General features: G+C 45.9%; 2 protein-coding genes across 2 annotated transcripts in view; both read right to left on the reverse strand.

Moving 5' to 3' along the window:
* Window positions 1-703: 703 nt before the first annotated feature.
* On the reverse strand, window positions 704-4,052 carry trmt112 (tRNA methyltransferase activator subunit 11-2). Its single transcript, XM_077532891.1, has 4 exons — window positions 3,829-4,052; window positions 2,671-2,772; window positions 2,500-2,592; window positions 704-1,055 (listed from the first exon to the last, which is right to left on the reverse strand). The coding sequence occupies exons 1-4, from the start codon at window positions 3,901-3,903 to the stop codon at window positions 954-956; spliced, it is 372 nt and encodes a 123-aa protein (XP_077389017.1). The 5' UTR covers window positions 3,904-4,052; the 3' UTR covers window positions 704-953.
* A 504-nt stretch (window positions 4,053-4,556) lies between these two features.
* The window catches only part of atg2a (autophagy related 2A), a 30,256-nt gene continuing 7,532 nt past the window's right edge, over window positions 4,557-27,280 (reverse strand). Inside the window, exons 10-42 of the mRNA XM_077533060.1 lie at window positions 27,112-27,190; window positions 26,618-26,867; window positions 26,273-26,414; window positions 26,000-26,098; window positions 25,425-25,580; window positions 25,074-25,347; window positions 24,922-24,994; window positions 23,650-23,824; window positions 23,416-23,558; window positions 23,154-23,275; window positions 16,506-16,666; window positions 16,289-16,421; window positions 15,855-16,039; window positions 15,695-15,775; window positions 15,422-15,528; window positions 15,171-15,263; window positions 15,020-15,090; window positions 14,554-14,630; window positions 14,142-14,312; window positions 13,942-14,068; window positions 13,621-13,850; window positions 11,954-12,183; window positions 11,639-11,774; window positions 11,141-11,362; window positions 10,942-11,043; window positions 8,905-8,989; window positions 8,671-8,824; window positions 8,513-8,582; window positions 8,340-8,422; window positions 7,776-7,897; window positions 7,538-7,692; window positions 7,092-7,250; window positions 4,557-5,947 (exon numbers count right to left, since the gene is read on the reverse strand). Of these exons, the coding sequence (XP_077389186.1) occupies window positions 5,711-5,947; window positions 7,092-7,250; window positions 7,538-7,692; window positions 7,776-7,897; window positions 8,340-8,422; window positions 8,513-8,582; window positions 8,671-8,824; window positions 8,905-8,989; window positions 10,942-11,043; window positions 11,141-11,362; window positions 11,639-11,774; window positions 11,954-12,183; window positions 13,621-13,850; window positions 13,942-14,068; window positions 14,142-14,312; window positions 14,554-14,630; window positions 15,020-15,090; window positions 15,171-15,263; window positions 15,422-15,528; window positions 15,695-15,775; window positions 15,855-16,039; window positions 16,289-16,421; window positions 16,506-16,666; window positions 23,154-23,275; window positions 23,416-23,558; window positions 23,650-23,824; window positions 24,922-24,994; window positions 25,074-25,347; window positions 25,425-25,580; window positions 26,000-26,098; window positions 26,273-26,414; window positions 26,618-26,867; window positions 27,112-27,190 (4,704 nt within the window). The 3' untranslated portion in view covers window positions 4,557-5,710. The remainder of the gene's footprint in view (window positions 5,948-7,091; window positions 7,251-7,537; window positions 7,693-7,775; window positions 7,898-8,339; window positions 8,423-8,512; window positions 8,583-8,670; window positions 8,825-8,904; window positions 8,990-10,941; window positions 11,044-11,140; window positions 11,363-11,638; window positions 11,775-11,953; window positions 12,184-13,620; window positions 13,851-13,941; window positions 14,069-14,141; window positions 14,313-14,553; window positions 14,631-15,019; window positions 15,091-15,170; window positions 15,264-15,421; window positions 15,529-15,694; window positions 15,776-15,854; window positions 16,040-16,288; window positions 16,422-16,505; window positions 16,667-23,153; window positions 23,276-23,415; window positions 23,559-23,649; window positions 23,825-24,921; window positions 24,995-25,073; window positions 25,348-25,424; window positions 25,581-25,999; window positions 26,099-26,272; window positions 26,415-26,617; window positions 26,868-27,111; window positions 27,191-27,280) is intronic.

Genomic DNA, 27,280 nt, shown 5'->3' on the forward strand with positions numbered 1-27,280 from the left:
GACTGCTTCTTCTCGACTATGTAACTAACTACACTGCAGCCTAAAAAAAAGAAAAATAAAATTCTCAAACTGCATTAATTGATTGCAGCCATTTGAAAGCAGCAGCTCTTTATTTTGCATTTGACATCACTCAGCAGGCTACTTTATCTTCCAGTTGTTAATTACAGTTCAGGATTTGCACAGCGCTGTTAATCTGTCACGGGTGGCTTTTATTGCCGCTCTTCTGCCATCGCATCATACTGTCATTATAGTTGTGGCTGCAGGCCTGTAATTGCTTTAAGTAGAAGGAAAGAAAAGGTAGGACTCGCTCGGCCTGCCTCCGGAGTTTTTGGGCCACGGTGCGCTCACCCGCTCCCTCTTTTCAAAACCATCACGTCGTTTACCGCGTCTGTTGCGACTTGCCTTGATAGTGATGAAGACAACTTCAAAAAGAAACCAAAGCAGGTGGTTTCAAAATGAAAAAGAATAAAAAAAAAAGGGGGGGGGTTGTGAAAAACAACTTCCAGTCTGTCTGCTGCCTTTTTTTTCTCCTCAGAGCCAAATATAGACGAGCCGCTGCCACGTCATCTGGACCTCTGCGCTCTCTACAATCACACTAACACGCACACTTCGTCTCAAACATTACACGTGCACACGTCTACATTCACTCACAGCTATAATAAAGTCAATCATTGGCCACAAAAACCCAAAATGCACTTCTGGCTGTCGAGGGAATCTCAGCAGGGTTTATTGAAAAGAGGGGGGGAAAACGCTTACAAAAATAAATACATATAAAACAAACATGGGTGTCAATCTCCATTTGGGGGCCATTTTGCTGGCAAAAAACATAAAAGTTAAATGATGCGATCATTTTTTTGGCATCGACCCAACCCACAGTCCGACTTCCTTTTTTCGCAACGCGCACACATACAAACACAACAGTCCAGTCCGGTCTGTCAATGTGCGTGTGTCGTCTACACCTCGTCTTCATTGAGCAGCATGTTGGGGATCCCTTTGGAGATGGGGAACTGTCGTCCCGACTCGGGACACTGCAGGCAGCCCTCCATCACCTCCACCTGGAGAAAACACGCGTGTGAATCGCACTGCGGCCACTAGAGGTCGCCAGATCTCAATATGTATGGCATCAACGGGAACAATACTTCCAGTGGTATGTCAGTACAACGGCCATATTGGATGTGAAAGCTCTGAAAATAAACTCACACAAGCCACTTCATAAAGCAACAAATTAAAAAGAGCACAGTCAGTACCTCACATTCACACTCAAATCTTTGGGTAGCAAAAACAAAGTTTGTAATTCTTGCCTAGTCGTTGTGAATATTAGTATATTTCAATACTTAGAACAGTAGCAATATTACAAACATGAGCAAATATATGTTTGTGTATTTGTAGCTTAGGACACGCCAGAATTTCATTGGGGAATGACAATTTGAGATACAAGCGTCTTAAGTTAGAAGCATGGCCAAAGAACAAATTCACCTTGTAAATCAAGGCACAAACAAAAATGATTGATAACTTCTGGCATTGAATCAAAAATAAAACAAAGAGGAATCTTCACGAGGAGTATGGCGATATATCAATATCGCGATAAATTATCGATACACCTACGCAAGTAACTCGATATTTGTAGTTAATATACAGCCACTATAACGGCTCCATTGTTCATGACTTATTGAGCAATTACTTGGCGGGCCATTAGGGGGAGCACTTCATAAGGGTGGCGGGGAAATGGACGCAAGTCTTCAGGCGAAGAAGACTCATGAGCTTAGTTTTACTTGTGTAAGACATTTATCTGTCCAGCAACTGACTCAGTTTTTTGCGTAGGTTCCTATTAAAAATGTGTATTATATCTTGAAAATTTTTAACATTTTAAAACATATTTTATGTTTTGAATTTTTGAAGCACACAATTTCTGAGGAATATTAATATGGATTTGATATTTAAGTAATTTTATTTATTTATTTTTGCAATGTTACACAAAAATGTGTCTGTTTATAAAATGAAACAGTTGATTATTTAACTATTTAACATGGTGCATGACAATAGTATTTAAGAAAGACAAATTTGTTGATAGAAAGTGGTCTCTGTTAAGAAGACATTTGTCTTTGTTTAAAAAAACAAAAAAACAAAACACTAAAGTACTCACTGTGAAGAAGACACAAGTTTTAATATTGTGTTTCAGTGAAACATCAGTTTATGCCTTGAGTAGTTTTATTGTAGATTATCGTGGATTTATTACCTGGCCAATATATCAATAATCGCGGTATCGTCCTATCGTGACAATCGTTATCGTGAGCCTTGTATCACATATCGTATCATATCGTGAGGTACCCAGAAGTTCCCACCCCTAATCTTTACCCACTTTCCCCACTTTGCCACAGCCAATCCAAATAATAATAATAATAATAATAATAATAATAATAATAATAATAATAATGTAAACGTACAATCCAGAGCTTCCATTTTAACAATCGCACACAACAGACGAGTAATAATACACACCTCCAAAAGAACTCTGTGCACCTTCTTGAGGAACTCCTCGTTGTGCTCAAAGTCGGCCACCAGCTCACTGGGCAGGTCTTGTCGCTGACCCAACTACAGAGGCAAACATTATCTCAAATTACATGCGTTGTTTTTTGATGCCATAATGTCCAATTCCTGACTCGTGGTCACCTCGTCCGCAGCTTGGAGCAGAGCGCTCCACTCCAGCTTGGGGATCATGCGGCTGACGAATTGAGCATTGAAGTCCACCTCGTTCACCTTCACTTCTGTTGCCTGCAAATGGAAAAGGACATATGCATGGAAAATTGGTGTCTTAATGGCTTACATACAAATATATATAGTAGGGGTGTTAAAAAAAAAATCGATTCGGCGATATATCGCGATACTACATCGCGCGATTCTCGAATCGATTCAATAATCGGCAGAATCGATTTTTTTTTTTTTTAGGATTCACACCTTGAGCATGGAAGAATGTTATATGAACGGAACATTAAGCCTTAATATTTTATTTTAATGCTGTTCAAACATGAAACAGATTACAACCTCTATAAGACTGAAATTTCAGATAAATAAATAATACATTTTCATATAAATCTTACACTCTACAAGCTTACTGATTAGTATTTTCTAAATTTGAATGAAAAAAATCGCAACAATCGACTTATAAATTCGTATCGGGATTAATCGGTATCGAATCGAATCGTGACCTGTGAATCGTGATACGAATCGAATCGTGAGGTACTAGGCAATTCACACCCCTAATATATAGTAAGGTTTCTGGAGAAGTGACCTAACACCTGTGCTGATGTAGATCATCAGGTGTGTGACGCATATTGATAGGCAGAACATTTAAAAGCTCTTCCACGAGTAGATGGCATAAAATGCATTTAACCCATGTACACACATTACACTTTGTTGCAAACTGCAAGAATATTAGTTGATTTTTTTGCACATGATAAAGAATATAATGCCTATAAGCACTGTACAACATTTGTCAATTATTAAGCTCGTTTTGTCAGTGAAGAGATACATCCCCCTCAATACCACATCTCTCAATAACCTCTGTAATTTTTATACATAATGTGCATTTTTGCACAATAGCTTCCAGGTCATGTGACCTATATGTGCAATGATAGTGCGGATTTAATCCTAACTTCTGCACACTAAATTATTTTTGGCTGGACTGGATGTGTCGCGAATATCCAACTTCAAACTAACGTCACCACGGTTAAAGTAGATGGTCTTCGCTATCGAGTTTCCATTAAAATAACAGCAAATAAAACAAATACGGGTTAGCTCCGCTTACGGTTCATGGTTGCTTATTTTTACCTTGATGAGCAGCGGGTATCCGTTGGTGACGCCCTTGACGTGGGAAGTCAACATGTTATGCGTAAGAAGCTTCATGTTAACTCAAACCAAATATATATATATATATTTTTTTTATATTTTATAAACGTTGGATAAACCTTGTATGTCACAGAGTAGCGTCAGATAACACATGGGCCGGAAGTTGCGTCGCCTAAACATTTCCCGGAACGTTTGCTTGCATACATAGTTCCGTCTAAAAAAGAAACGGTAAAAATATTAATCCATCAATTTTCTTAACCGCTTATTCCTCACAAGGGTCGCGGGGGGGGGTTGCTGGAGCCTATCTCAGCTGGCTTTGGGCAGTAGGCGGGGTACACCCTGGACTGGTTGCCAGCCAATCGCAGACGGTAAAAATATTGAATCCTAAAACACATTAATAGATTTTGAATATCATCCATCACATCATTTAAATTACAAACTCGTAAAAAAAATTAAAAAAAAATAAATAAAAAAAAAGTTCTTTCCATTCAAACACAAAATATTTAACATTTTGAGGTTACGAGTAGCTGTACGGTTTCATTTGTTTTATAAGATATAAACGCATCTTTTTATCTCCTATTTTTAATTAGCTGAACTCAAACATCCACTACATATAAAAGACCCACTTCTCTCAAACATTGTCTACAAAATACATTTGTGAGTGAGCACTTCTCCTTTGCCAGGGAATCCAGGTGTGGCATGCCAAGGTAGTGATGAGACAGAATGTAGTATTTTTATTTTTTTTTTTAAATAAGTTTTTTTTTTAATATACTCATTGTTTTGTACTATACAGGTCATCCATACTGTTGATGATAAAGTAAATAGCAATTACAAGCATACCCTCATTACAAGTTAACCACCCTCACAAACATGCATTAGGCGCGCCCACAAGCACACACTCTTTGTCACTCTTTCTCTACCACGCACACAAACACACTCTTAGGTACATCGTAACAAAAAGATAAAAATGTAAAACTTTTTTTTTTTTTTTTTTTAGAACCACAAACTCCATATCCTCAGTGGTTACTACAATCACATCGCATCATTGCTTAGTTTAAAAATTAATAACATACACTGAATTAAATGAGGAAAAAAAACATACAAAACATAAGATGAAGGAACAACTATGTAACAAAAGATCTTTGTTGTCTCCAAATCTCATCGAAAATATATTGTGATGAAAGTGGCAGAACCACAGGATGACAACCGACAGTGTCACTTGGTAGTCTGGCCTGATTTTTATTTATTTATTTTTTGTTTTCTGTGAAGTTTGCAACTAGATTTTGAGGCTTCAAGTGTTTCTATTCAGTCAGGCAAATCAAAGATGAGCTTTTCAGTTTGGAAGGGTGTGGAATTGAGCAAGGCAACATAAAAAAGGGGGGCACACTGCTAACTTTATGGCACACGATGTCAAAGAATAAAAAATATATATAGCAAAATGTGGAGGCGACATACAGTGTCTCATCACTCTTATGTTCTTGTGGGTTTTGTCTCCCATTTCTTTTCCCTGTGCTCTTTGAAAGTGGGCGACTGCCTGAAATGCCACTGAACTAGAAATCAATCAAAAGAAAGGGACCATGATGGCGATATGTTTGCACACTGAATCAAACAAGTGAGGAGAATGTGACCATGAACGTAATACTGAGGGAGGGAGGCGAAACTCACAGAGTTCCTGCTGCATACGTCAGCCAGTGATGCTGCAACACAACAACGGGTGTCACAGTTGGCGGTAGTCATTGCCTTTTTGCATTGGATGACACACTAACATACATTAGTCTTAAATGCAAAAACAAAAAACACACACACATTTGAACCCAACTTTCACTCCCTGATTTCATATCCGCACACGCACACAAAACAATCATCATTCTTGGCAGTCGTCCGTGCGCCACTTCAAAAAGTCCTCCTTCCTTGCATCCGGCTTGATCTGGTTGCGCATGCCGCCCAGCAGATTGGAGGTGGCTTCCGAGGCCACGATGAGCGGGCGCACCACGGTGGGCGGGATCTGCCGCAGGACGCCGCCCACCGCGCCGGGAAGACCTTTCTGCTCGTGCCCGCGGGATGCTACGTCGCAAAGGGTCTGCGCTGTGTCGATCACTCCCTGGTGGAGAGGGAAAAAGTAACACAAGATGTCGGGATGAGAACGAAACTACTAATGGAGCTTGGGCTGGGTTGCCTAAAAGTAAAATCTAGATTTTTTTCAGTCATTCAGAATGATTACAATTTTAATTGATTTTAATCTAATAAACCCAACACAAAAAATATTTAAAGGTTTCATTTATTAGAAAAAAAAATTTCTATACTGATTCTAAATCTAACATAAACTTAACATTCATAGTTTGTGTGTAAATGTCACAATTAAGTTTTGGTAGCTATTGTAAACTTAACATTCATAGTTTGTGTGTAAATGTCACAATTAAGTTTTGGTAGCTATTGTAAACATGTTACAATAGCTACTAACAAGTCATGCGATTAATTACGATTACAAATTTTGTGCAAAATTACAACTCACAATAATATTTGGATGGAACAAATAAGATGAACAGCTTTTGATAATACAGAAGGAAAAATGGAATTTCACGAATTGGCAAATTTTCAACGATTCGATTTCTAACTCATTGACTTGCAGCCATTTTCCCGGCTGTTTTACTGGATTTTGACTGATTTTGCAAGGCCGACAGAATATTATGTTCAATTGCTATTTAAAAAAAGAAAAGAAAAAAAAGAAAAAAAAAAAAGAAAAAAAAAATCTGTATCTGTTTCCGTTTTGCAGCAATTAGCATTAGAATACAGCTAGGTTTCATAGTTATTCACATTCCTGTGTAAAAAAATAAATAATTTTTTTTTTTAAAAAACACTTGGAAAAAATCTTGTTGCAACACGGCTGATCTCATACTCTGCTGCCACCTGCTGGCCGTATTTTGTAATAACTACAATTGCTTTAAGCCACCTCTTCATGTCAGAAGCTGCATCAAGGCCATCTGTATGCTCTTGCATAAAAAAAAACAAAAAAACAAAAAACGTATTTATACGTTTTTGTGAGTGAAGGAGAAAGTCATTAAAAAACGTATTGACAAGTTTTTGGAATTGAATAACTTAAAATGACGATTAATTGAATTAATTCGATTTACTGACCTGCCAAAATGGAGCATTTCAAAATATTTCCTAAACAACAGGTGCCAAAATACTTCCGGGTGGCAGAAAAAGTGAGCGACTGACCTGAACGTACCGCATGCGTGACTCACCTCCCTGACGGTGTCGTACGCCTTGGCGACGCCCTCTCGGAGGTCGGCGGGCTGGGCGGCGCGGCGCGGCCGACTGGAAGGAGCCCGGCCCTCGGTGATGGCGTAGCGGTACAAGGGCGGTGTCGGAGAGAGGATGTCGTACACCGTCTCGGCGGTGGCCTGCAAAATTTGGGAGCGCGACTTCAAAAAGACTCAACTTTATTGATCCCAAAGGAAGAGTGGAAACATGTGAGATTGTGGTCATCATATGTGGTTTGCAAATGGCCTTCAACATAAAGGACATGCTGGGTTTCGTTTTGCCTTGTGATCTATATGATAATAATACAGACAACATGTGTTGTTGTGGTGAGCACGTCTGCAGTCCAGAGGTCCTGTGCCGGAAGTCAGAGTGTGTTTGTGCCCTGTGATTGGCTGGTGACAAGTCCCAGCCAATCATGCTCAGGTACCTGAATGGCCTGCACCAGCCTGTTGCTGAGCTCCAGCGCCGCCGACGCTGTGGACGTGCCGAAAGACGCGGCCCCTCTCTGGAGACCTCGGATAATCCGCCCGTCTTTCCTGTACTGCTCGATGGGCAGCCAGAAAAGATCCCTCACCCCGTGGACTGGAAGGGGAGAGGGGAAAAAAAACTTTTGAGAAGAAACATACATGATTTAAAATGCATCTTTGGCAAAAGTGTGCACTTACACAGCTGGACAACCGAGTGCATGGGGCCGACGCCTCCCAGAATGCCCGGCAGCTGATTTTTCCTGATGTCGGTCAGCCATTCGGTGACGGCGTACTGGATCACTTTGTCGACACCCAGCAGGCTGGGTGGAAGGGGGCGGGGCATGGTTATTGACACCATAGAGAATATTCACATTTCAATCATAATCAGAGATGGGAAATACAAATACTACTTGGGTAGTTTTTTCAGTAGTTTGTTATTTATTTTTTAGACAGTCTTTTTTTTTTTTTTTTACTTTTATCCGTTACATTTTAACACGAGTATCTGTACTTTTTACTTGATGCATTTTCACAACAAGGCCGTTGCTTTTGTTTTTAAATGCATGAAAACGATTAAAATACATGACCTCAATGTCTATAGAGAATGTGTTTACTTTTCTCATCTCTGATCATAATTCAAGTGTTCTTGAATAACTTAACTAAAGTCCAAATAAAAAACTGCATACATAAAAATGCACATCTCTACAAATGACCATTTCAACTGTAATTTGTCCCCGCTGTACTCAAATATGAATTAAAATGTACCCGTGTCGACAGCAGAGCCTCTTCAGCTTCAGCTCAGAACAATTCAACTGAGCCAAACCGATCAGAATCCCTGCAAAGGTTCCCTGTGAAAGCAGAAGCAGTATTACTGTGAGAGTTACTGCAATACTGGGGCTGATCAGCGTTAAATTTGAAACAGAGATTGTGGAAAATACCTGTTCGATGACCACATGTTTGCCGTGATAGTCCAGCCAGATAGGCACTTCAGAGGTGAAACGAAATTCGCTGAGAGACACGTGAGCGAGAAGCGGCATTACGATGATGCTCATTCGGGTAAACGTTAAGCACGGATCTAAACTGCGCTTGTTAATACCGGAAGTAGATTGGCTGCTCGGAGGAGGAGGTAGAGCCGGCTGAGGAGGAGCTCTGCTCGCTGTGAGTTGTTTCTACTGAAGCCGAGAGATCCAGTCCAAGAGCGCCGCCTGCCTCAGCGTCTTCCGACGTTTTCTGGGAGGCATCAGCTTTCACTTGCACGAACAAATAACACACACATTAGACAACAATTACTGCAATAGCATTTTTATTTATTTTTTTGCACTCGATGTACCTTCAGATGCAGCGTCCACAGGAAGGTAGGGGTTCACAGAACAGGCTAGATTACTGAAAAAATCCTTCAAGAAGAACAATGCATCCTGGACAGCAGACGGGCAAAGCAAGAAGGCTTGTTTTAGATTTGCAGAAATTAAAAGGTGGAACCAAAATTTAAAAAACAAAAAACAAAAAAAACAACAACAAACAAAAAAACATACAAAATAAAATAAATTGGTCTCAACAAAATATGAAAAGTAATGAATTGAGGATTTTTTTTTGTTTAAACAAATATAGTCATAAAAATAAATAAATAAATAAATAAATACCACATACCATAAAAAGTGTATTTATTTATTTGGCCTATCTACCCCAGTGGAATTACAGCTTATGGTATGCCTTATTTTAGACTAAATTTATTCTAACTAGTAATCAGATCTGCGATTGGCTGGCAACCAGTTCAGGGTGTACCCTGCCTACTGCCCGAAGCCAGCTGGGATAGGCTCCAGCACCCCCGCAACCCTTGTGAGGAATGAGCGGTTAAGAAAATGGATGGATAGTAATCAGGTCTTTAGATGACTTTCAGATTAGCAATCTTAAAACTTATACCAAAGCTGCCTGGTAAAAAAAAAAAAAATATATATATATATATATATATATATATATATATATATATAATTTTTTTTTTAAATAAATAAATATTAAAAATAAATAAGTAAATAAAAGAAAAGATTAAGCACATTTGTCTTTGAGATTAATGCATGAATTTGAACATTCCATTTTTTACAGAGCAGTTGGCCAGGAGCCCTTACCCCGGGTTTTCACTGGATGCGGTTGCGGTGCGGTTGCAGTGCGGTCCGGCGACGCAAGCAATTAGATTCCATTCATTCGAATGGTGCAGTCTACACCGCTTGCGGGTGCGTTGCGTGTTGACTGCGGAAGGCTTGCGGCGTGCCGCAAGCCTTCCGCAAGGATAGCCTATTTTCTATTTTTGCCGGACGCCGCAGCGGTAGGCCTCCGGCAAATGGCAAGCTAGCACAAAACACATCGAGCGCGACAGGAAGACCGAGGCAGTTTCAAAATAAATTTCCGTTACCTTTCAGAATAAAATACTCGCCAGCTCCTATTTCGCAAGTTTTTCAGCAAAACGTGACGTGGGCGTCGCCGGGCCATGTGCTCATTCACGGTTTAGACACCAGCGAACATGGACGAGGAGAGGTTTATATTGGAGGTGGAAAACCACAAAATAATATATGACACGGCACATCCTTTTTATAAGGACTGTAATGTATTGTGAGTTTGATGTTCGCGATTGCTTGTTGTGCCCGTCTCGCTTGCCGTACTGAGCGGCAGCCGGACCCGGAAGAAATAAAGAGTGGACCCGCACTGACCCGACTCTCGTTATTAATATACTTTACAAGGACAACCAAAAAAAGGATGCTGCATGGAATCTCATATCTTTCTGCTTCTCTGTTGAGCAGACTTTCTGTATGTTTGTCGTTGTGAAATGCCACATGATCGCGCGCGCGCGGTCCCGCGAGACACGTTGGGAAGTGGGCGGCGACGGAGCTGCCGGACCGCAGCTGTGCGGAGCCGGTGTGGATTGACAAAAAAATTGACCCGTCCGGAGCACGCAGTCAAGACGCACCGCACCGCAACCGCACCGCAACCGCATCCAGTGAAAACCCGGGGTTAGGCTAGATTCTGCGATGTCATAAAAGTTGTCGCTTGAATATGATACAAATATCATAGCTATGTAAACATGGCTATGATATATGTATATATGTTTTTGGGACCTGGAGCAATTTAGGTTACATGTACGTAACATGAGAGAAAAATCTCATTTATTGTTATTTATGTAAGTGGGGCCCTTGAATTTAATGAAGCTGGAATAGAAATTCTGTGTTTTGCTAATTTTTGTATCAGAACTCCATGCAACAATAAAAGGCTAAGGAAAACCAGACATCAGGTTCCAAACATTGTTTCATAAACTCCAATTGCTGTTTTCCACCCCAGACTTAAGCGTGGACAGAAACTAGTTATACTATAGCAGTACCTGATCAATGTTAAGTCTGAGTGGCAACAGGCTGACTCGGAGGCAACACTCTGGACCACCAAGACCGGACTCGGGGCACACTTGCAGGGCCTTTATGGTTAACTGATAGAAAGTAAAAAAAATAAAATAAAAAATCTTTATATACCATATTGGAGATGGAAACATTGGCAAGGTCGTGAGAAATGGTCTTGTTCCTCACCATGTTGGAGTGGGCTCTCCGGGGCATGCTCTCGCTCGTGTACAGGTACAGGAACTTGTTGATTTGTGAGGAGGCCAGGCGGTCGCGGACCTCCAGCTCCTGAACGATGAAAACCTGCCTGGAGATGGGCTGCTCCCCTCCCAGGCCGACCCCGGTGGACGCCAAAGAGTCACCGTCTTGTCCCACCAACGGCACCGGGTAGGACTCATGCTGGAAGGACACCTGGGGACCGGAAACGGGACGAATATGATGGATGTCAGATTACCTAGGCCGGATTTAGTGCATGATTCCAATCTTATGTTGCCACATATTCAAATTGCGCCACTTGAGCACAAAACAAAAAAAATCCTGAATCGTGTCACTTGAACCATGAAGTGTAATCAAATCCAGCAAGATTTGTGCACGATAAACTTGAATTTCTTGTCATCGTCCCTACTGACAATACAGGAACATCTCTGTCATTGTCCAAAAACATTTTTGATGTGCCAGTACACACACCTTGGTGAGTTGGATCTCCATGAGGAGACTGTGCTGACGGCCGCTGCCTCCAGCCCACCTCCACGAGTTCTGAGGACGAGAAGAACCGGTGGCGCGAGATGGCGAGCTTCGGACACCAGATGGGACGGAACGACCCCTGGTGGGAGAAGGAAGGTATTGAAATGAGGCTTAAGAGAAACCAAAATAATCAAGATCATCTGTACGATCTCATCTCAATGTATTACCCGTTTCTTTTGATACTTTTATTTCTATTGATCTCTCACAGAAAAACAGAAACGTCATCCCCCACAGTACTACCTACCCTTCCTATCTTACCTATTTGCATGCTGGCCGTGTATAGACGAGGGCTTCGCACCAAAGTCCTTGCCACCGTACAGATGCCACACCACAGAGATCTCCCGCAGCACCACTCGGCTTTGTGGCACGGGGAAGTGGCTGGGAGCGCGGAGCAGGTCGGAGCTTCCTCGCGGCCGGGAGAAGTGGCTGTCCTTCACGTGGATGGGCCCCTCCACCAACACCGTCACCACAGGCTCGCCGTCTCTGGGCTGCCGGATGACACCAATGACATCTGTCTTTGCCATGTGTGGAAATGGTGCTATAGAAACTTGCCTTGTTCAATATTTGTGTGTGTCTGATTTGTTCACAGGGAAGTCAACCATAAATTCATAAAATAATTTCTTGACGATAATATGTCATGTGTGACCTCAAGTCTAAACAGGACATTCTGATTAATATGAGTTGTGCAGTAAAATCCAGCTGTTTATATATATATATATATATATATATATATATATATATATATATATATATATATATATATATATATATATAGAGAGAGAGAGAGAGAGAGAGAGAGAGAGAGAGAGAGAGAGAGAGAAACGTTTCTCGGCATACGATCCTATCCATTTACAGTATCCAAATTGGATAACATTTGAGACAGTACTTAGTAGAAATGGCATGATTTATGTTGTTTTAAATTTATTAAACATAAACAAGAGCAATTCAGACATTTTACAACTTGCCTTAAATACGTGTAGAAATTATATGCTTAATGATGTTTAGTGCAGGAGGAAACTTGTATATATTTTATTAAAGAATTATAACTGTAATTCAACAAAAGATGCCTCTGCCAAACCTAATACTGGAATCTAAGGTACTGAGCGATAAAAGAAAAATGGGGTCTTCAAAGCAGCACATAACATCCACTTTTTTTTTTTTTTTTAACTTGTTAAAAAATAGTAACCACCCCAACTCCGGCTTTATACTAACTGTCTTCGAGCTGTTTATGTCCCATCTGTACGGGCGTCGAGGGCCGAAGTCCTGCAAGTTTAGGAGCTTTCCCTCTTCCAACACAAGCTGATTCCAATCAACAGGATCGTTATCAGGCTTATGCAGAGCTGGCTGATGACATGATCAGATATCAGCTGTGTTGGAGAAGGGAAACCCGCAAAACCCGCAGGACTTCAGCCCTTGAGGACCGAGTTTGCCCAGCCCTGGACTTTAAACTGTAGTCTGCTCGCGAGGTGGCAGTAACAAGATGGCTGCCCTGTGACTTCAATGGCTTGCATTGGCGTATCGGCTATCCAGTCATATGTACAGGTTTGTGATTTTGCCACATCACAGTTGCTCAAGGCAACGACCAATCACAGCTCACCTGTTATCTGAAGATGAGCTGTGATTGGTTGGAGCAACTGTGATGTCATTTTCACGCGACAGCAAGCGGAAAAATGGCCGCCTTCGGATATTGATAAAAACTGCTGGATTTAGCTACTTAACTCATATTCCACTAACATAATATTAACCAGAAAACCATATTTAGACTAATAGGGCTGCATAGTACATGATTATATTATGTCAATAACTTTTTGTGGTGTTGACTCCCCCTTTAAAAATTGTACATGACAACTAACTGTACTGATTGGTGGAAATGTGGCCTAAGATAATACGTTTCTACATTGAGTTCATCGTTGCCCCAGACTCACAGCAATGCCCATGCCAGGAGCCTCCAGGATGCAAAAGTCATCGTTGTCAGTGGAGGCCTCCGAGCTTTCCTCATCCACCATCATGTCTGCCTGCGCCTCGGTTGCCGTGGCGACAGCACCGTCCAGCTCGGAGTCCTCCTCCTCCTCCAGCACGGAGAGGTCGTGCCTGGAGGCCTCTCCGGGAAACAGGTAGACCGAGACGGGTGAGCCTCTCGGCATGGAGGGCGAGCCTGCACGAAAAGACGCACAATCCCGGGGGGGGGGGGTCCGTCAGCATCTGGATGCTAAACAGTGACGCCGTAAAAATGATCTCTGCAGAACCTGGATCTATCCTCTCTTCCTGGTGGGTCTTATCGGTGTCTATTAAGGCATCAGTCAGATCACACTGGTTGATCTCAGCGGTTTCAGCAGCGGGGCAGGGGAGCACAGACGCGGGGCTCTCAGACAGCTAAAGACAAAACATTAAAATATCACAGGTTTCCGCCACCTCATTTGTTGTCAGCTAAACAACCAAGCCTTACTGGTAGCTTCTGGCCGGCTATTTCCGTGGGCGAGGTGTGTCGAGGCGGCGGATGCAGGTCACCCTGGGAGACGAGGTACTGCAGCATGTTGACCAGGGCGGCGCAGGAATCAGCGCACGCGTGGACGTGAACTACGTTGTTGGAGCAGCGGAGCTCAAACAGAGGCTGAGCCTAGAGAATAGTGGATGGATGATGGTGATTTGAGGAGCAATTCAAATTAATTGTCATTGACCTAAAGATGAAGCATGGCGGAGTAATTGGTTTATATTTTATTGGCCCCCCTTTTTTAAACTAAACATACTATTTTGACAAGCACTACTCCTCATAGATTAAACAAAATACAATCTAACTTGAAGCTAAACGACCAAGTGGAGGAAAAAACAAAGTGCGTCCTCAGTTGAAAGGTGCTCACCAGCTTGCCTGTGTTGCTGCCTTTCCACGTGGTGATGGCGAGCTCCAACAGGTCAATGTCCAGAACACAAATGTAGTCTATGTCACAAAAAGTAAAAACAAAAAATGGTTTCAATGTCAGCGTTTCTTAATTAACGATGCTGTTCATTTTAGTTTATTTGGTATGCCTATAATATCAGTTGGTCAATGCACAAAAATGACTTAAAAACAACAATAAACATCATGAATAACATCCAGTAAGTATTCACAGCGCTTTTTTCCCCCCAAATTTTGTCGCAGCCTTATCCCAAAATGGATTTAGGATTTTTTATTTATTTATTTTTTTAATTAAAAAAAAAAGAAAAGCTAACGTTTTCCTTGTTGGAAGGGATTTCTTTTCTCCACATTTCGGAATAATGCTGCTTTAAAAAAAAAAAAAAAAAAAAAAAAAAAAAGGAACACTGAGAATATTGTATTGTGTGACGCACCCCTCCTCAGGTCCACTACATCGCTATCACATTTGTCGGAGAGGTAGAGGGCGGAGTCATCCAAGATGAATCTAAACGAGAAGATCAATGAAAACTTCACAACAAGTTTGGACTGTGATGCAAAGTTCAGTCAACAGAGGCCATTATTTACCTGAGGTGGAAGGTTGCTGTGTCGACAATGATGTTACTGGATAGAGAGAAGGACTCTGCTGTGAGCAACATTCGCAGCGGCAGATACAGCGGCCTGACATACAGAGAGAGAGCAACAGAGATTTAAGAGGAAGATGCGATTATATTTAAACTGCAGGTCCAAGTGTACAATACCAATACAGTGATTCATCATGTGGATCAATTCCAGATACTCGTCAAGATTTTAGCTTGATAAAAAGTCACCGTGATTACCGGTAGTCAACTGCACATGTAGCCAAGTGCGTGTGGAGGACGGTGATGACGGCGGGTGCAGTGTATCCCAGAATCGGGTCATCGATGACGTCCAGAAAGTCAACCAACTGGAATGCAAACAAGACTGAATATTCCTCACTAAACAATTTGATTGCCTCATCACATGTAAACTTATTAAGCAAACATTTTGGGAAACATCCAGAATGCAATCGGTGAATTGCAATATAGTGGAGAATTACTATGATTCTAAGTAGTCCAATTCAACAGGGTCACCTGCTCATGCCAGCTGTGATTGGTCTGCGTCACGTAATGCCGCATGGTGGCGCCCTGAAGTCGAAGGGCGACAAGGAATTCCTAGCAGGAGACAGAGAGACATTTCTCATTTCAGCGCTCCGACAAGTGGATGATGATGATAATTCCCGTGAAGACGAACCTTGACCTTCCTCTGCAGGTCCAGAGTGATTTTGATGGCCGTGGACAACATCTGTGGCTCCGCCTCCCTGCCGCTCACGCTGCTGACTCCCACCTCGGTGGGGTAGATTGTTGGGTTCAAGTATTTTGGGGGAGTGAAGTTGGGCATTTCTATCCGTGGCGGAATAGCCGTGTCTTTCACTACAGCTTAAAAAAAAAAAAAAAAAAAAAAGAAAGAAAAAAAAAAGTAAAGTGCAATTCCTCTTTATTGCGTGATTTAGAAGGAATCCATTTTGTTTAACTCTATGGCATTTAAGGGTGCATGTGGTTGACTGGTGTTAGGATGGTCAGGAGGTCATTGGAAACAAAAATCCCAAAGACCCCCAAAAATTGAGTACTGCTGATTTAGAGTCTTGTTCTTAATATTTAGAATGATGTGATAGAATGTTTGCGTACCTTTATGATAGAGCTCCACTCGTTGACTCTCCAGACACAAGAAACTGAGATTTGGGTCATTCTGGTACTGTGCTACACTGAACATCTTCCCTCCTTCCAGGTCGAGCATAATTTCTCCATGACTCTGATCATCCTGCGTTCATTTTCACCAATTAAATGGGACATTTAGTGCCGTGTTTTATTCCATACGATAAAGCTTTTCAGCCGCCTGACTTGCCTTCTTGTCCGTCCTGGCTTGAAGGCGACCTTTGCCAATGACGACAGTGAGGGAGAGGAGGCTGAGGTTGTGGTTGGGGTTATGCTGGAGCGCCGACTTTGCTCTTCCTGATGGTTCACTGGCCAAGTAAAACTGAGGCTCGTCCTCCTCTGAGTCGGAGTCTTTAGCACCAGGAGGAGAAGACAGTAGAATGTAGAATGAGTACAAGTCTGACAGGACTATGAACCTGCTCACTACTGCACTACAAACAATACAAAAACTAGCAAAATTTCAATGATTCAATTTATAACTCATTTACTCCCAGTCATTTTCACTGAAGCAACCCCCTTCGCTCTCGGCTGTTTTCATGGATTTTGGCCGATTTTGCAAGGCCCACAGAATATTGTGTTCTATTGCTATAAAAACATGGAACCGACCATAAGAAAGATTAGTCTATTTGCATTTGTTTCCGTTTTACAGCAATTAGCATTAGAATATAGCTAAGTTTAATCATTATTAATATTCCTGTTGAAAACACTGGTAAAAAGAGCTTGTTGCAACATGGCCCTGGCTGATCTCATACTCTGCTGCCACCTGCTGGCCGTTTTTCGGAATAACTATTAATGCTTTCAGTCACCTTGTTCATGTTAGAAGCATCAAAGCCTTCTGTTTGCTCTTGCATAAAATAAATAAATAAATAAATAAATAAATAAATAAATAAATAAATAAATAAATAAAACACGTTTTTGGGAGTTAAGGACAAAGTGTTAAAAACATATTTACACGTTTTGGGGTTTGAATGAGTTAAGTGAAAATTTTTGTATTGTGAACAACCTACTCGAGCATGGGCGGTTCTATTTCGTCCCTCCCGACCGCCAGAAGGCGGTGCTTTAAGCACTGAATGTTCCTTTCGCGCATGCGCAGTTCGAGTAATGCATACCAAATTAGTCACCTGTGACCCCTTGGTGACCCTAGAAGGGTATAAGTTCCGGTGTCACCCAAGGTTCGTTTCCTCTTTTCTTCTCGCGTGGAGTATGCATACGACACATTTTCGAAGAGTGTAAGAATTGGGATTTGTATTTATCCTCTTGACCGCGCCGCTTGGAGCCTTGTGACCGGATCGGTCGGAGCTGCGTAGTTCGCCCTCCAAAGGCTGCGGCGACGGTGTTTTTCTTTCCTTCGTTCGTGACCCGACGTGGTCGCGTATTCTAACCTCCCGTGGGGTAAGGTTATTGACTACTTGTCTACTTTGCCGTCTAATTTCCGCGTCTACTGCGGTGTTTTGAGTTTTTTTGTGTGGCTAGCCTCGCGTTAGCGCCCTGGCTACCACGGCTCGTGGTTTACCCTATTTTCCTCCGCTGGTTTTGGCAGCGTTAGCGCTTCTCTCGGTTTATTAGCGCCGCTTTCTCCGACGGTGTTGCCGTTTGGTTGTTGCTTTTCTTTTTGTGCCTTTGCTGGTGAGGGCAGCGTCAGCGTCCCCGCTCCCAGCTTACGGCGTCGCGCTTCTCGCTCGATTGTTTGTCTTACTTACTTTTGTGCGTGCCCCGCCTGCGGTGCGCACCTGGCTTCAGCTGTACAGGTGGCGTTCGCGCCCCTTCTCTCAGCTTGTCGCCGCTTTCGCGACTGCTGTCTGCCCCTCCCGCCCGTCGGCCGCTCCGTGTGCGTCTGCTGCGCAGATGGCGTTCGCGCGCCTTCCCTCAGCTTATCGCTACTGTTAACGACTAACTGTCTTCCCCGGCCCTCCGTCGGCTTCTCGGTGTACGTCTGCTGCGCAGGTGGCGTTCGCGCGCCTTCCCTCAGCTTATCGCTACTATTGACAACTGGCTGTCTGCCCCCGCCCTCCGTCGGCTGCTCGGTGTGCGTCTGCTGTGCAGGTGGCGTTCGCGCCCCCTTCCCTCGGCTTATCGCTGCTTTACCGGCTTACTGTTTGCCCCGACCCACGCGTCGGCTGCTCGGTGTGGGTCTGCTGTGCAGGTGGCGCTCGCGCCCCCTTCCCTCAGCTTCCCGCTCATCGCTGTTGGGCCTCTTTGTGTTCACAATGGAGGACTCCCGTTGCTGCGTGGACTGTGGTATCCTCTTTGAGGCCTCCGATGTCCTGGACGATCGCTGCCCGAGGTGTCTTGTTTCTGACCGTGCCGGTGATGGCCGGGCCTGCAGTCCTGGTGTCAGTGACCCCAGTCCACTGGGTCATCTGTCGTCCTCCCAACCGAGGCGCCGGAAACGTCTCGGTGTGTCCTCTGCTGTACATGCCCCCCCCCAGGAAAAGGGCGGCGCAGCGACGACTCGCTTCGGAGGTTGGGCACCTTCAGGCTGAACTGGCAGAGGTGAGATCTCTTCTGCAGGACCGTCACCCTCCCACACTTACGGGGGGGCCGGGACCACCTGCCCTGCCCATGCCGCGACCATCCACCCCGCCCATGCCAGTGCTTCCTCCTGAGGAGGACGCCATTTCCTTGGCAGCTTCGGCTTCCTTTTTTCATGACGACGACCGTGACCCGGGGTCTGTGGTTTTGGGACCAAACTCTCCAGCGTCCGCTCAGAGTTCGTCCAGTGAGGCGGGGGATGGTTCTATACGGGCTGTCCTGCGCAATGCCTTGGACCTCCTGCATTTGGAGGTGCCTCCACAGGCTCAATCGGCGTCTGAGAGCGCTTTCTTCCGGCGCAGGCGCCCTTCCTCGGCCTTTTCTGTCCCCGCATCTGAGGACTATCTGCGGGAACTGCATGCTTGCTGGAGGGATCCTGGGGCTCTCTCCCGCCCTTCGGCTGATGGCCGTGATTTAGCATCGATGCACGATGCTGCTAGTGTTGGCTTGGACCGGATGCCTGCTGTGGAGCCAGCTGTCGCGTCCCTCATTGTGTCCCCGGAGGAGACCCTTCGGCCATCTGTGCGATGTCCTCGACCCCAATGTCGTGTGACTGACGACCTTCTCACACGGGCCTATGGCGCTGGTGCACGTGCTGGTCGCATTGGGAACTCTTTGGCTTACCTCATGCTTGCTCTCTCTACATCCCTGCAAGCGGACGGCGTGGAGGCTGCTGTGTCCTTCAGTGATGCAGCCCTCCAGGCTTTTGCCCTCATGACTAGGGAACACGGCCGACTCATGTCCTTCCTAGTGCAGGCGCGCCGCCAGGTGTGGCTAGCGCAGTCCCCCTTGTCGGAGGCCTCTAGGAGGGCCCTCCGTGGTGTTCCTGTGGAGCCGGGGGAGCTTTTTGGTTCTGCCGCTGTGGGTGCACTGGAAAGGACGGTTAAGGCTCATAAGACCAGGAAGCAGCTTTCCAGCCTCAATAGGACCCTGCCTCCCCAACAGGGTAGGCCTGGGGCACGCTCTGCTTTTCATCGCTTTCCTCAGCCCCGGCCTGCCGAGGCTTATGGCACCCGGCGACCCCCGCAGAGGCCCGCTGGGGACTTTCGCTCCTCTGCCCGCTTGCCTTCAGGGCAACCACGGGCTGCAGGCCCCACCCACCGTCCCTCTCGGGCCCCTAGGGGCCGGAGGGCCAGGGACTGTGGCCTTGGGGCCGGCCGTCGGACATTTTTCCCACCAGCAGCTCAGTTACTGGCCTGCTCGTGCCTCGGACCCATGGGTGGTCTCCATCTTGACCCACGGGTACGAGCTGCAGTTCCGACGCCGGCCTCCTGCTTCCTGGCGGGTCAGGGTGACTCATCGCCGACCCGGCAAAAGCCTCAGCTCTGGACCAGGAGCTGTCCGCCCTCCTGGCCAAGGACGCGATCGAGGCCGTGGACCCCCTGGCACAGCCCGGGGGCTTCTACTCGACATACTTCCTTGTCCCAAAGAAGACCGGTGCTCCCTCGCTCCGCGGGTCTTCACTCGGTTTGTGGAGGCTGCACTGGCGCCCCTGCAGTCTGTGGGCATGAAGGTGCTGCCGTACCTCGACGACTGGCTCCTCTGCGCGCCGTCGCGGGCTCAGGTGATCCAGGACACCTCCGATCTCCTGTCTCATGTGGCCCGGTTGGGTATCAGGGTCAATTTGCCCAAGTCCTCTCTGGTCCCCTCTCAGCGGACGGACTTCATTGGTGTGACGTTGGACACCACGGTTATGAGAGCCCACCCATCTCCTCACCGAGTCGACGATGTTCTTCGCCTCCTTGCGCTCTTTCGAGGGGGCAGGCTGTTGCCTTACGTCGCCTGCTTGCGGCTTTTGGGCAAGCTGACGTCCATGACGGCTGTGGTCCCATTGGGTCTGCTGACACTGCGCCCACTACAGAGGTGGCTGAACGGCTTCCACTTGGATGCCAAGTGGCACCGCCACCGGAGGCTCAGGGTGTCCCGTCGGTGCCTCCTCGCCCTGGCACCTTGGAGGGAGAGGGCTTTTCTATTGAGCGGAGTCCCGCTGGGTGTGGCCCCGGCCCGCCGCGAAACAATCACCACGGATGCCAGCCTCACGGGCTGGGGTGCTGTCTGGCAGCACAGGACGGCTCAGGGAAGTTGGTCTGTGCGCGACAGGGTCGATCACATCAATGTGCTGGAGCTTCGGGCGGTGTACTTGGCACTCATGCACTTCTTGCCATACCTGAGCGGACGGCATGTGCTCATACGGTCGGACAACACCACGACCGTGTTTCAAATAAACCGTCAGGGCGGCGTCAGGTTCGCCCCTCTGTTGGAGACCTCCCAGCACCTTCTCAGGTGGGCTGCTCCCCGTCTGGCCAGTCTACGGGCCACCTATCTGCCGGGGGTTCGGAACCAGCTCGCGGACTCTCTCTCCCGTCGGGGTCCTCCTCCGGGAGAGTGGCGCCTCCACCCAGAGGTGGTGCGCATGATTTGGAGCAGCTTCGGCACGGCGGAGGTCGTTCTCTTTGCCTCCGAGGACTCAACCCACTGCCCACTTTGGTTTTCCCTGAGCGAGGCCACCAGCCCTCTGGGTCTGGATGCTCTGGGCGCAGCCGTGGCCGGAGTGCCTTCTCTACGCCTTTCCGCCGCTCCCTCTGATATGGCTGAGGCTTCAGAGAGTTCTTCAGGAGGGGCACACGCTGTTGCTGATGGCCCCCTTCTGGCCGGCCCGGACGTGGTTCCCCCTGCTCCGTCAACTGTGCTCCGGCGAGCCGTGGCGTCTCCCCGACAGGGAGGACCTGTTGTCTCAACAGGGAGGTCGGGGTTGGCATCCCGACCCTCGGCGCCTTCGCGTATGTGTTTGGCCACTGAGGGGCCCCAACCGCTGCTGACCGGCTGTACAGAGTCTGTCACGCGGACCATTCTTAATGCGAGGGCACCGTCCACTCGGCAACAGTATGCCAACAGGTGGAAATTGTTTGTGACGTGGTGCGGAGAACGCGGGGTGGACCCTGTTTCGTGTTCCATCCCCACCATCCTGGATTTCTTGCAGTCCCTCCTGGATAAGGGCAGGTCTCAGTCGACTCTGAAGGTGTATGTGGCAGCTATTTCTGCCCGGCATGTTGGTGCTGATGGCGGCTCCGTGGGGCGCCATGAGCTGGTGTCCTTGTTCCTCAGAGGGGCTCTGCGTCTTCGTCCCCGCCCGGCTCCTCGGGTTCCGGCGTGGGATCTGCAGTTGGTGCTGGACGGCCTGTGCAGGCCTCCCTTCGAGCCCCTGGCGGGGGCGGACCTTCTATGGGTGTCGCGCAAGACTGCACTCTTGCTCGCCGTTGCCTCCGCCAAGCGCGTCAGCGACCTACACGCTTTATCGGTTAGCCCTGAATGCCTGCGATGGCACCCGGATGGCGCCGGCGTCACTCTGTGGCCGAACACTGCCTTCATTCCCAAGGTGTTGTCTGGCTCTCGTTCTAACCAGCCTCTACGGCTTAAACGTTATGTACCCACTCCTGCTGATGGCGGGGACAGGCCGGAGCTCTTGTGTCCGGTGAGAGCCTTGCAGTGTTACATTGACGCTACGGCGGGCATTCGTACGTCTGCCCAGCTTTTTGTTTGTTATGGTGGTCCTACCAAGGGCTCCGCTCTCTCCAAGCAACGCTGGTCTCACTGGGTCGGGGATGCCATTCGCCATTCCTACCTGCTGTCTGGCCGCCCCCTGCCGTCAGGGGTGCGCTGTCACTCCACCAGGAGCGTTGCCACGTCTTGGGCCGCCCTGAGGGGTGTTTCCCTGGAGGATATCTGTGCTGCTGCCTCATGGGCGACGCCTTGCACCTTCTCCAGGTTTTATAGCGTGGATGTCGCCTCTCCCCATCCGCTTGGCGTGATCTTGGGTCCTGCTGGGGCTTCTCAGTGAGGTTTGTGTCTGAGATCCCTCGCGACTACGCCGGTATTAGTCATTCAGTGCTTAAAGCACCGCCTTCTGGCGGTCGGGAGGGACGAAATAGAACGAAAGTTACAACTGTAACTACGGTTCTATGAGTCCCGGACGACCGCCAGGGCGTCCTGTCGCTCGGAATCCTCGTGTTCACGCGAGAAGATTCCGTAGGAAACGAACCTTGGGTGACACCGGAACTTATACCCTTCTAGGGTCACCAAGGGGTCACAGGTGACTAATTTGGTATGCATTACTCGAACTGCGCATGCGCGAAAGGAACATTCAGTGCTTAAAGCACCGCCTTCTGGCGGTCGTCCGGGACTCATAGAACCGTAGTTACAGTTGTAACTTTCGTTTTATATAATCTTAAGGCGGTACAGCACAGGTGTAAATAATATGGCCAAGGGGTACATGTTTCATTTTGAAATACTCTCAAATAGAACTCACCGAGTCGAAAAGCTGACTTGCAGAGTTGGAACTCATCGTGCTGTTGATGACTGTGCATGGGGCTGTGGACTGAGGAGGGGGCAGGGGGAGGCGGCTCCCACATCAACAGGTCATTATTGATCCTGCACAAAGGGGTTCCGTCTTACTAATGTTGGTAGTGTATAAGATAACACAAGCTAGTCCAACATCGACATCATGAAAAAAAAAATCAATTTAGCACAAAAACTCATTTTTGTCACAGGCTACATCATCGTTATGGTACCTGTTGTAGATGCTTTGGAAAGCCTGCTTGCTGGGCAGAAGGATGTAGGCCAGCGGAAACCGAACATCCACAGCACACTGACACTGAGCCACGCACTGGGCCTGAAACTGACTCATCTCCTCGGGGTCGGCAGGGATCACCATCTGCAGAATCAGGGGTGAAGGAGCCCGTCAGGGATTGTTGTGTCGGATCGGAACATTTCACGGGTTAAAAGTTCATTGTGGGGTGGCGCACCTCCTCTGTCTCAAACATGGTGCGGTTGGAGGAGAACGGGGAGCTGCTTTTGTCATTGAGCTCACAGTGGCTTTCGAAGAAGGCGGCCCCTAGGTCTCCGGAGAGGCCCAGGTTCAAGGTGGCCAGACCAGCGGCCGGTCCCTGCGTCTCGCCTCCGCGCACTCGTACTGACAGCCTAGCAAAGAAATTTGAAGCTGAATCTCGATAATTAACAGGAATTACTGGGAAAATAGGATAAACCACTGAAAAGCGTTTTGGCGGTAAAGGGGTTGCACCTTGCACAACTTCAGACATTAATTAATGTGATGAAATATGACTTGACTAGTTGCTAAGGCATCATTTTGCTTTGCAATAATTTATTACACTGACAATGGACAGCATGTTCATGAACCTAAGCCAAAGGTCAGCAACCTTCCTGTCAAAAGAGCTATTTTAGGCTAAATAAATAACCAAAAATATGTCTGGAGCCACGTAACATTTGAAGATTGTGAGCAAGGGAACGGTGTGTGTTAGTCTAATACTGTACTTAGAACAGAGGGCCCAAGAGCTAATTAGAGCAGTACCACCGACAAAAAAAATATGTAGCATCCAATGTCTTCTACCTTTTATCTTTAGTTTTAGAATTTTTTTTGTGTGTGTAATTTTTCATACATTTTTAGACTTTTCTACTTTTTTTTTTGTTTTCCTCTGCCTTTTTTTTGTCAGCAAATTTGTTTTTGGGCAATTTTGTGGACATTTTATGGTAATTTTTGTGATTCCTTTTGTTTTTGGACATTTTATAGTTACTTTTGGACATTCTATAGTTACCTTTTGAATTTTATTACTTTTTTTGGCAATTTGAAAAATATTTTATGATAAATTTATGCCTTTCGGACATTTTAGGTTACTTTTTGAACATTTTCTTTTCTGACATTTTTATTTAATTCTCTAACATTTTTAGAAATTTCATGGACAGTTATGGTAAATTTCTGCTGTTCCTCTTCTTTCTTGGGCATTTAATGGTCACTTTTTGGATATTTTAGGTACGTAATTAAAAAAAAAATAAAAAAAAATTCTGACAACTTAAAAAGTTGGACATTTTTGGAATATTTTTTTTTAATCAAAATTATTAATTAATTTGAAGAATATTTTATCTAAAAAATACAAATATGTAAAAAATACAAATAATTTCTAATAATCGATTTGTTATTGAAGTGAAGTTGAACAGTCTGTACAAAGCCCTCGCATAAAACTTCACTCTGCGACGTGACAATGATGATGATGACCACTCACCTGGGCAGAGAGTCATGGCTCTTCTTCACTCTGATGCAGGGGAAGGAGCCTCCCTCCCAGCCCTCGTACGACCCTGATGACAAAAATAAAAACAGAGTTTGTGCAGGTGTACCTAATGTTGTGGCAGGTAAGAACAGTGATGAATTAATCACCATGCAGGTCAGTAAAGGAGGCTTCCAGCAGCTGGGTGAGGCAGGGGGCCGAGAACTGTCCCTGGTTTGGCTGCCCGCTCTGGAGGTCCGGCGCTTCCTGGTGCCTGAGCTCCAGCTCGGTCAGATCCAACACCAGCGTCTCCTCCCTCACCGACCTCTGGCTCACGGGCTGGCGCTCAGCGAGGGGCCGCAGGTCCGGAATGGGGAAACGAAGTCTGAGGACGGCGTGCGGGGCGAGGAGGGAGAAGGAGGAGTACACCTCGATGCTCTGCGTCTGAAAGAGGATGAAAAAATCAAGTCAAATGCGGAATTATGGTCACACGGGCGGAATCAATGAGGGTCTGATCCCACCTGAAGGTTGTCGGGTCCGGATGGTTCTGCAGGACGATGGCTGAAGGCGTTGCTCAGGTTCCCCAGCCGAGTGAGGATGTCCAGGTCTAACTCGGCACTGACATCTTCCAGCTCCACTCGCACCACGCTGTCACGCCGAACCACCCGCTGTTTACCCTGCAAGCATTTAACAAAACATACTGTAACATTTACTATCTTCCTTCGAATACAATAGATTTGCATTTACCGTAATCTTTTGGAATTGTTAGTTTGGGAAGATGTATTCAATTTAATTTTACATTTGACTTTTACGCGCAATGTTCCACTTGAATCACTGTTTAAATTGTTTTGTTTTTTGTTTTTGTTTTTTTAAACGGTGCATAATGTTACTGAAATAATGACTCATATGAATGTACTCACAAATTAATTTACCCACTGTGAAATCTGGCCCTGTTTAGTTGAACACAAAGATTTTATTCTGTTGTATTAATAGTAATAGTTATAGTATCTAGTGTTAGAACATTTAAGTGTCACTTGTATAGATAGATGGACAAAGATACATTGCGGTACTCGTGCGTGCGTGTATGTCTGAATACCTTCCTCAGGTGCTTTTCAGTGAGGCTGTAGTGTAGCTGGGCACACGGTCTTGCTGCGACTCCCACTGTGAACATCCTGGCTTTCTGGAATTGGAGCAACTACAAAAGAGATGTACAAAATGTCTATTACAACTTTATTCTTGCCTTAAATTTACATTTCTATTGTCACAACATTGGCAAAATCGGGACTTTTTCCAGGAAATGTAACTTGTTGTCTGACATACCTACGAAATAACCACTTTGATCCCATGTATTTTTTTTTTGTTCTTTTACCTCACTGTACTGTGGCTTTTTGTCCTCCCAGAGGCACTCCAACATTTCTAGCCTGCTGAAGGAGACGTCGGAGGTCACCGCTCTAGTGTGGCGTCTTCCGCTGCGCATCTCGCAGGACACCTGCACCGCTGCCCCCGTCACTCTGAGGGGAGACGTACAGTTCAGACCACAGCAATCGCCAGAATCCTACTACAGTACAGTGAAACCCTGTTCATAACAGGGTATACGTTCCAGACCCACCCGCAACAAACCAAAAATCCACAATATAGAGAGTTCACACAAACTTTTATATAGTTAAAAAATCTGCAAGCGAACTGCAGTATGGACACGCTCATGTTTTCCTACCTGAGGTGCGAGTGAGGGCAGGCCTTGGCGAAGCCGCCTCTCAGGTGGTGAAAGTCTCTCTCGCCGAACATGCTATCCTTGAAGAAGGTGAGCTCTTGGAAGAATACTCGGGACATCTGAGCCAATGAAGAGGCGCCGTCCGACTTGGAGGGCGGGTCCTCCTGCAGCATGGTTAGGGTGAGGCCGCCCAGAGTCAGACGCAGCAAGGCGTCGGGCTTCAGCTGTTCGGCGTTGCCACTTCGAGAGCGACCTATACGGGGGTTCGGACAGACGGGGAATCGTAATACTTTGGTAGCTCCAGCAGAGTATTTATTTTTATGACAACTTTTTATTTTCATGCTATATATTTGAAATTAGATAGTTGCTCTTTCTACTCCTTACTTTTATCACAACAGTCTCTGTACTGTTTTAACCTTTTTTTTTTTAATCCAAGTAGCTTTACTTCTATCTTCTGTATTACAGTGTGAGTATTTTTTGTGTGCAATTGACATTACCTCTGATTCGATGGCTGGCCTGTGGTAGACTGGCGAGACAACCTGCTACTGGGTAACGTCTGGGACAGCTCATGAGGCCCTAGAATGGGGAAGAAAGAAAAAAAAGAACTGATTGCTAATAGGTATTTGAGCAGGTGGTTATCTTGTGTGCCCTCAATAGCCTAGTAGT

Source organism: Festucalex cinctus, chromosome 9, assembly GCF_051991245.1.
Source record: "Festucalex cinctus isolate MCC-2025b chromosome 9, RoL_Fcin_1.0, whole genome shotgun sequence".
In the NCBI taxonomy this organism is placed as follows: Eukaryota; Metazoa; Chordata; class Actinopteri; order Syngnathiformes; family Syngnathidae; genus Festucalex; species Festucalex cinctus.

Coding starts and splice junctions, on each gene's coding strand:
- trmt112 (XM_077532891.1), bottom strand. CDS start 3,903: ATGAAGCTTCTTACGCATAACATGTTGACTTCCCACGTCAAGGGCGTC. Junction 2,773..3,828: donor GATACCCGCTGCTCATCAAG/GTAAAAATAAGC, acceptor TTCCATTTGCAG/GCAACAGAAGTGAAGGTGAA. Junction 2,593..2,670: donor TGCTCCAAGCTGCGGACGAG/GTGACCACGAGT, acceptor TTGCCTCTGTAG/TTGGGTCAGCGACAAGACCT.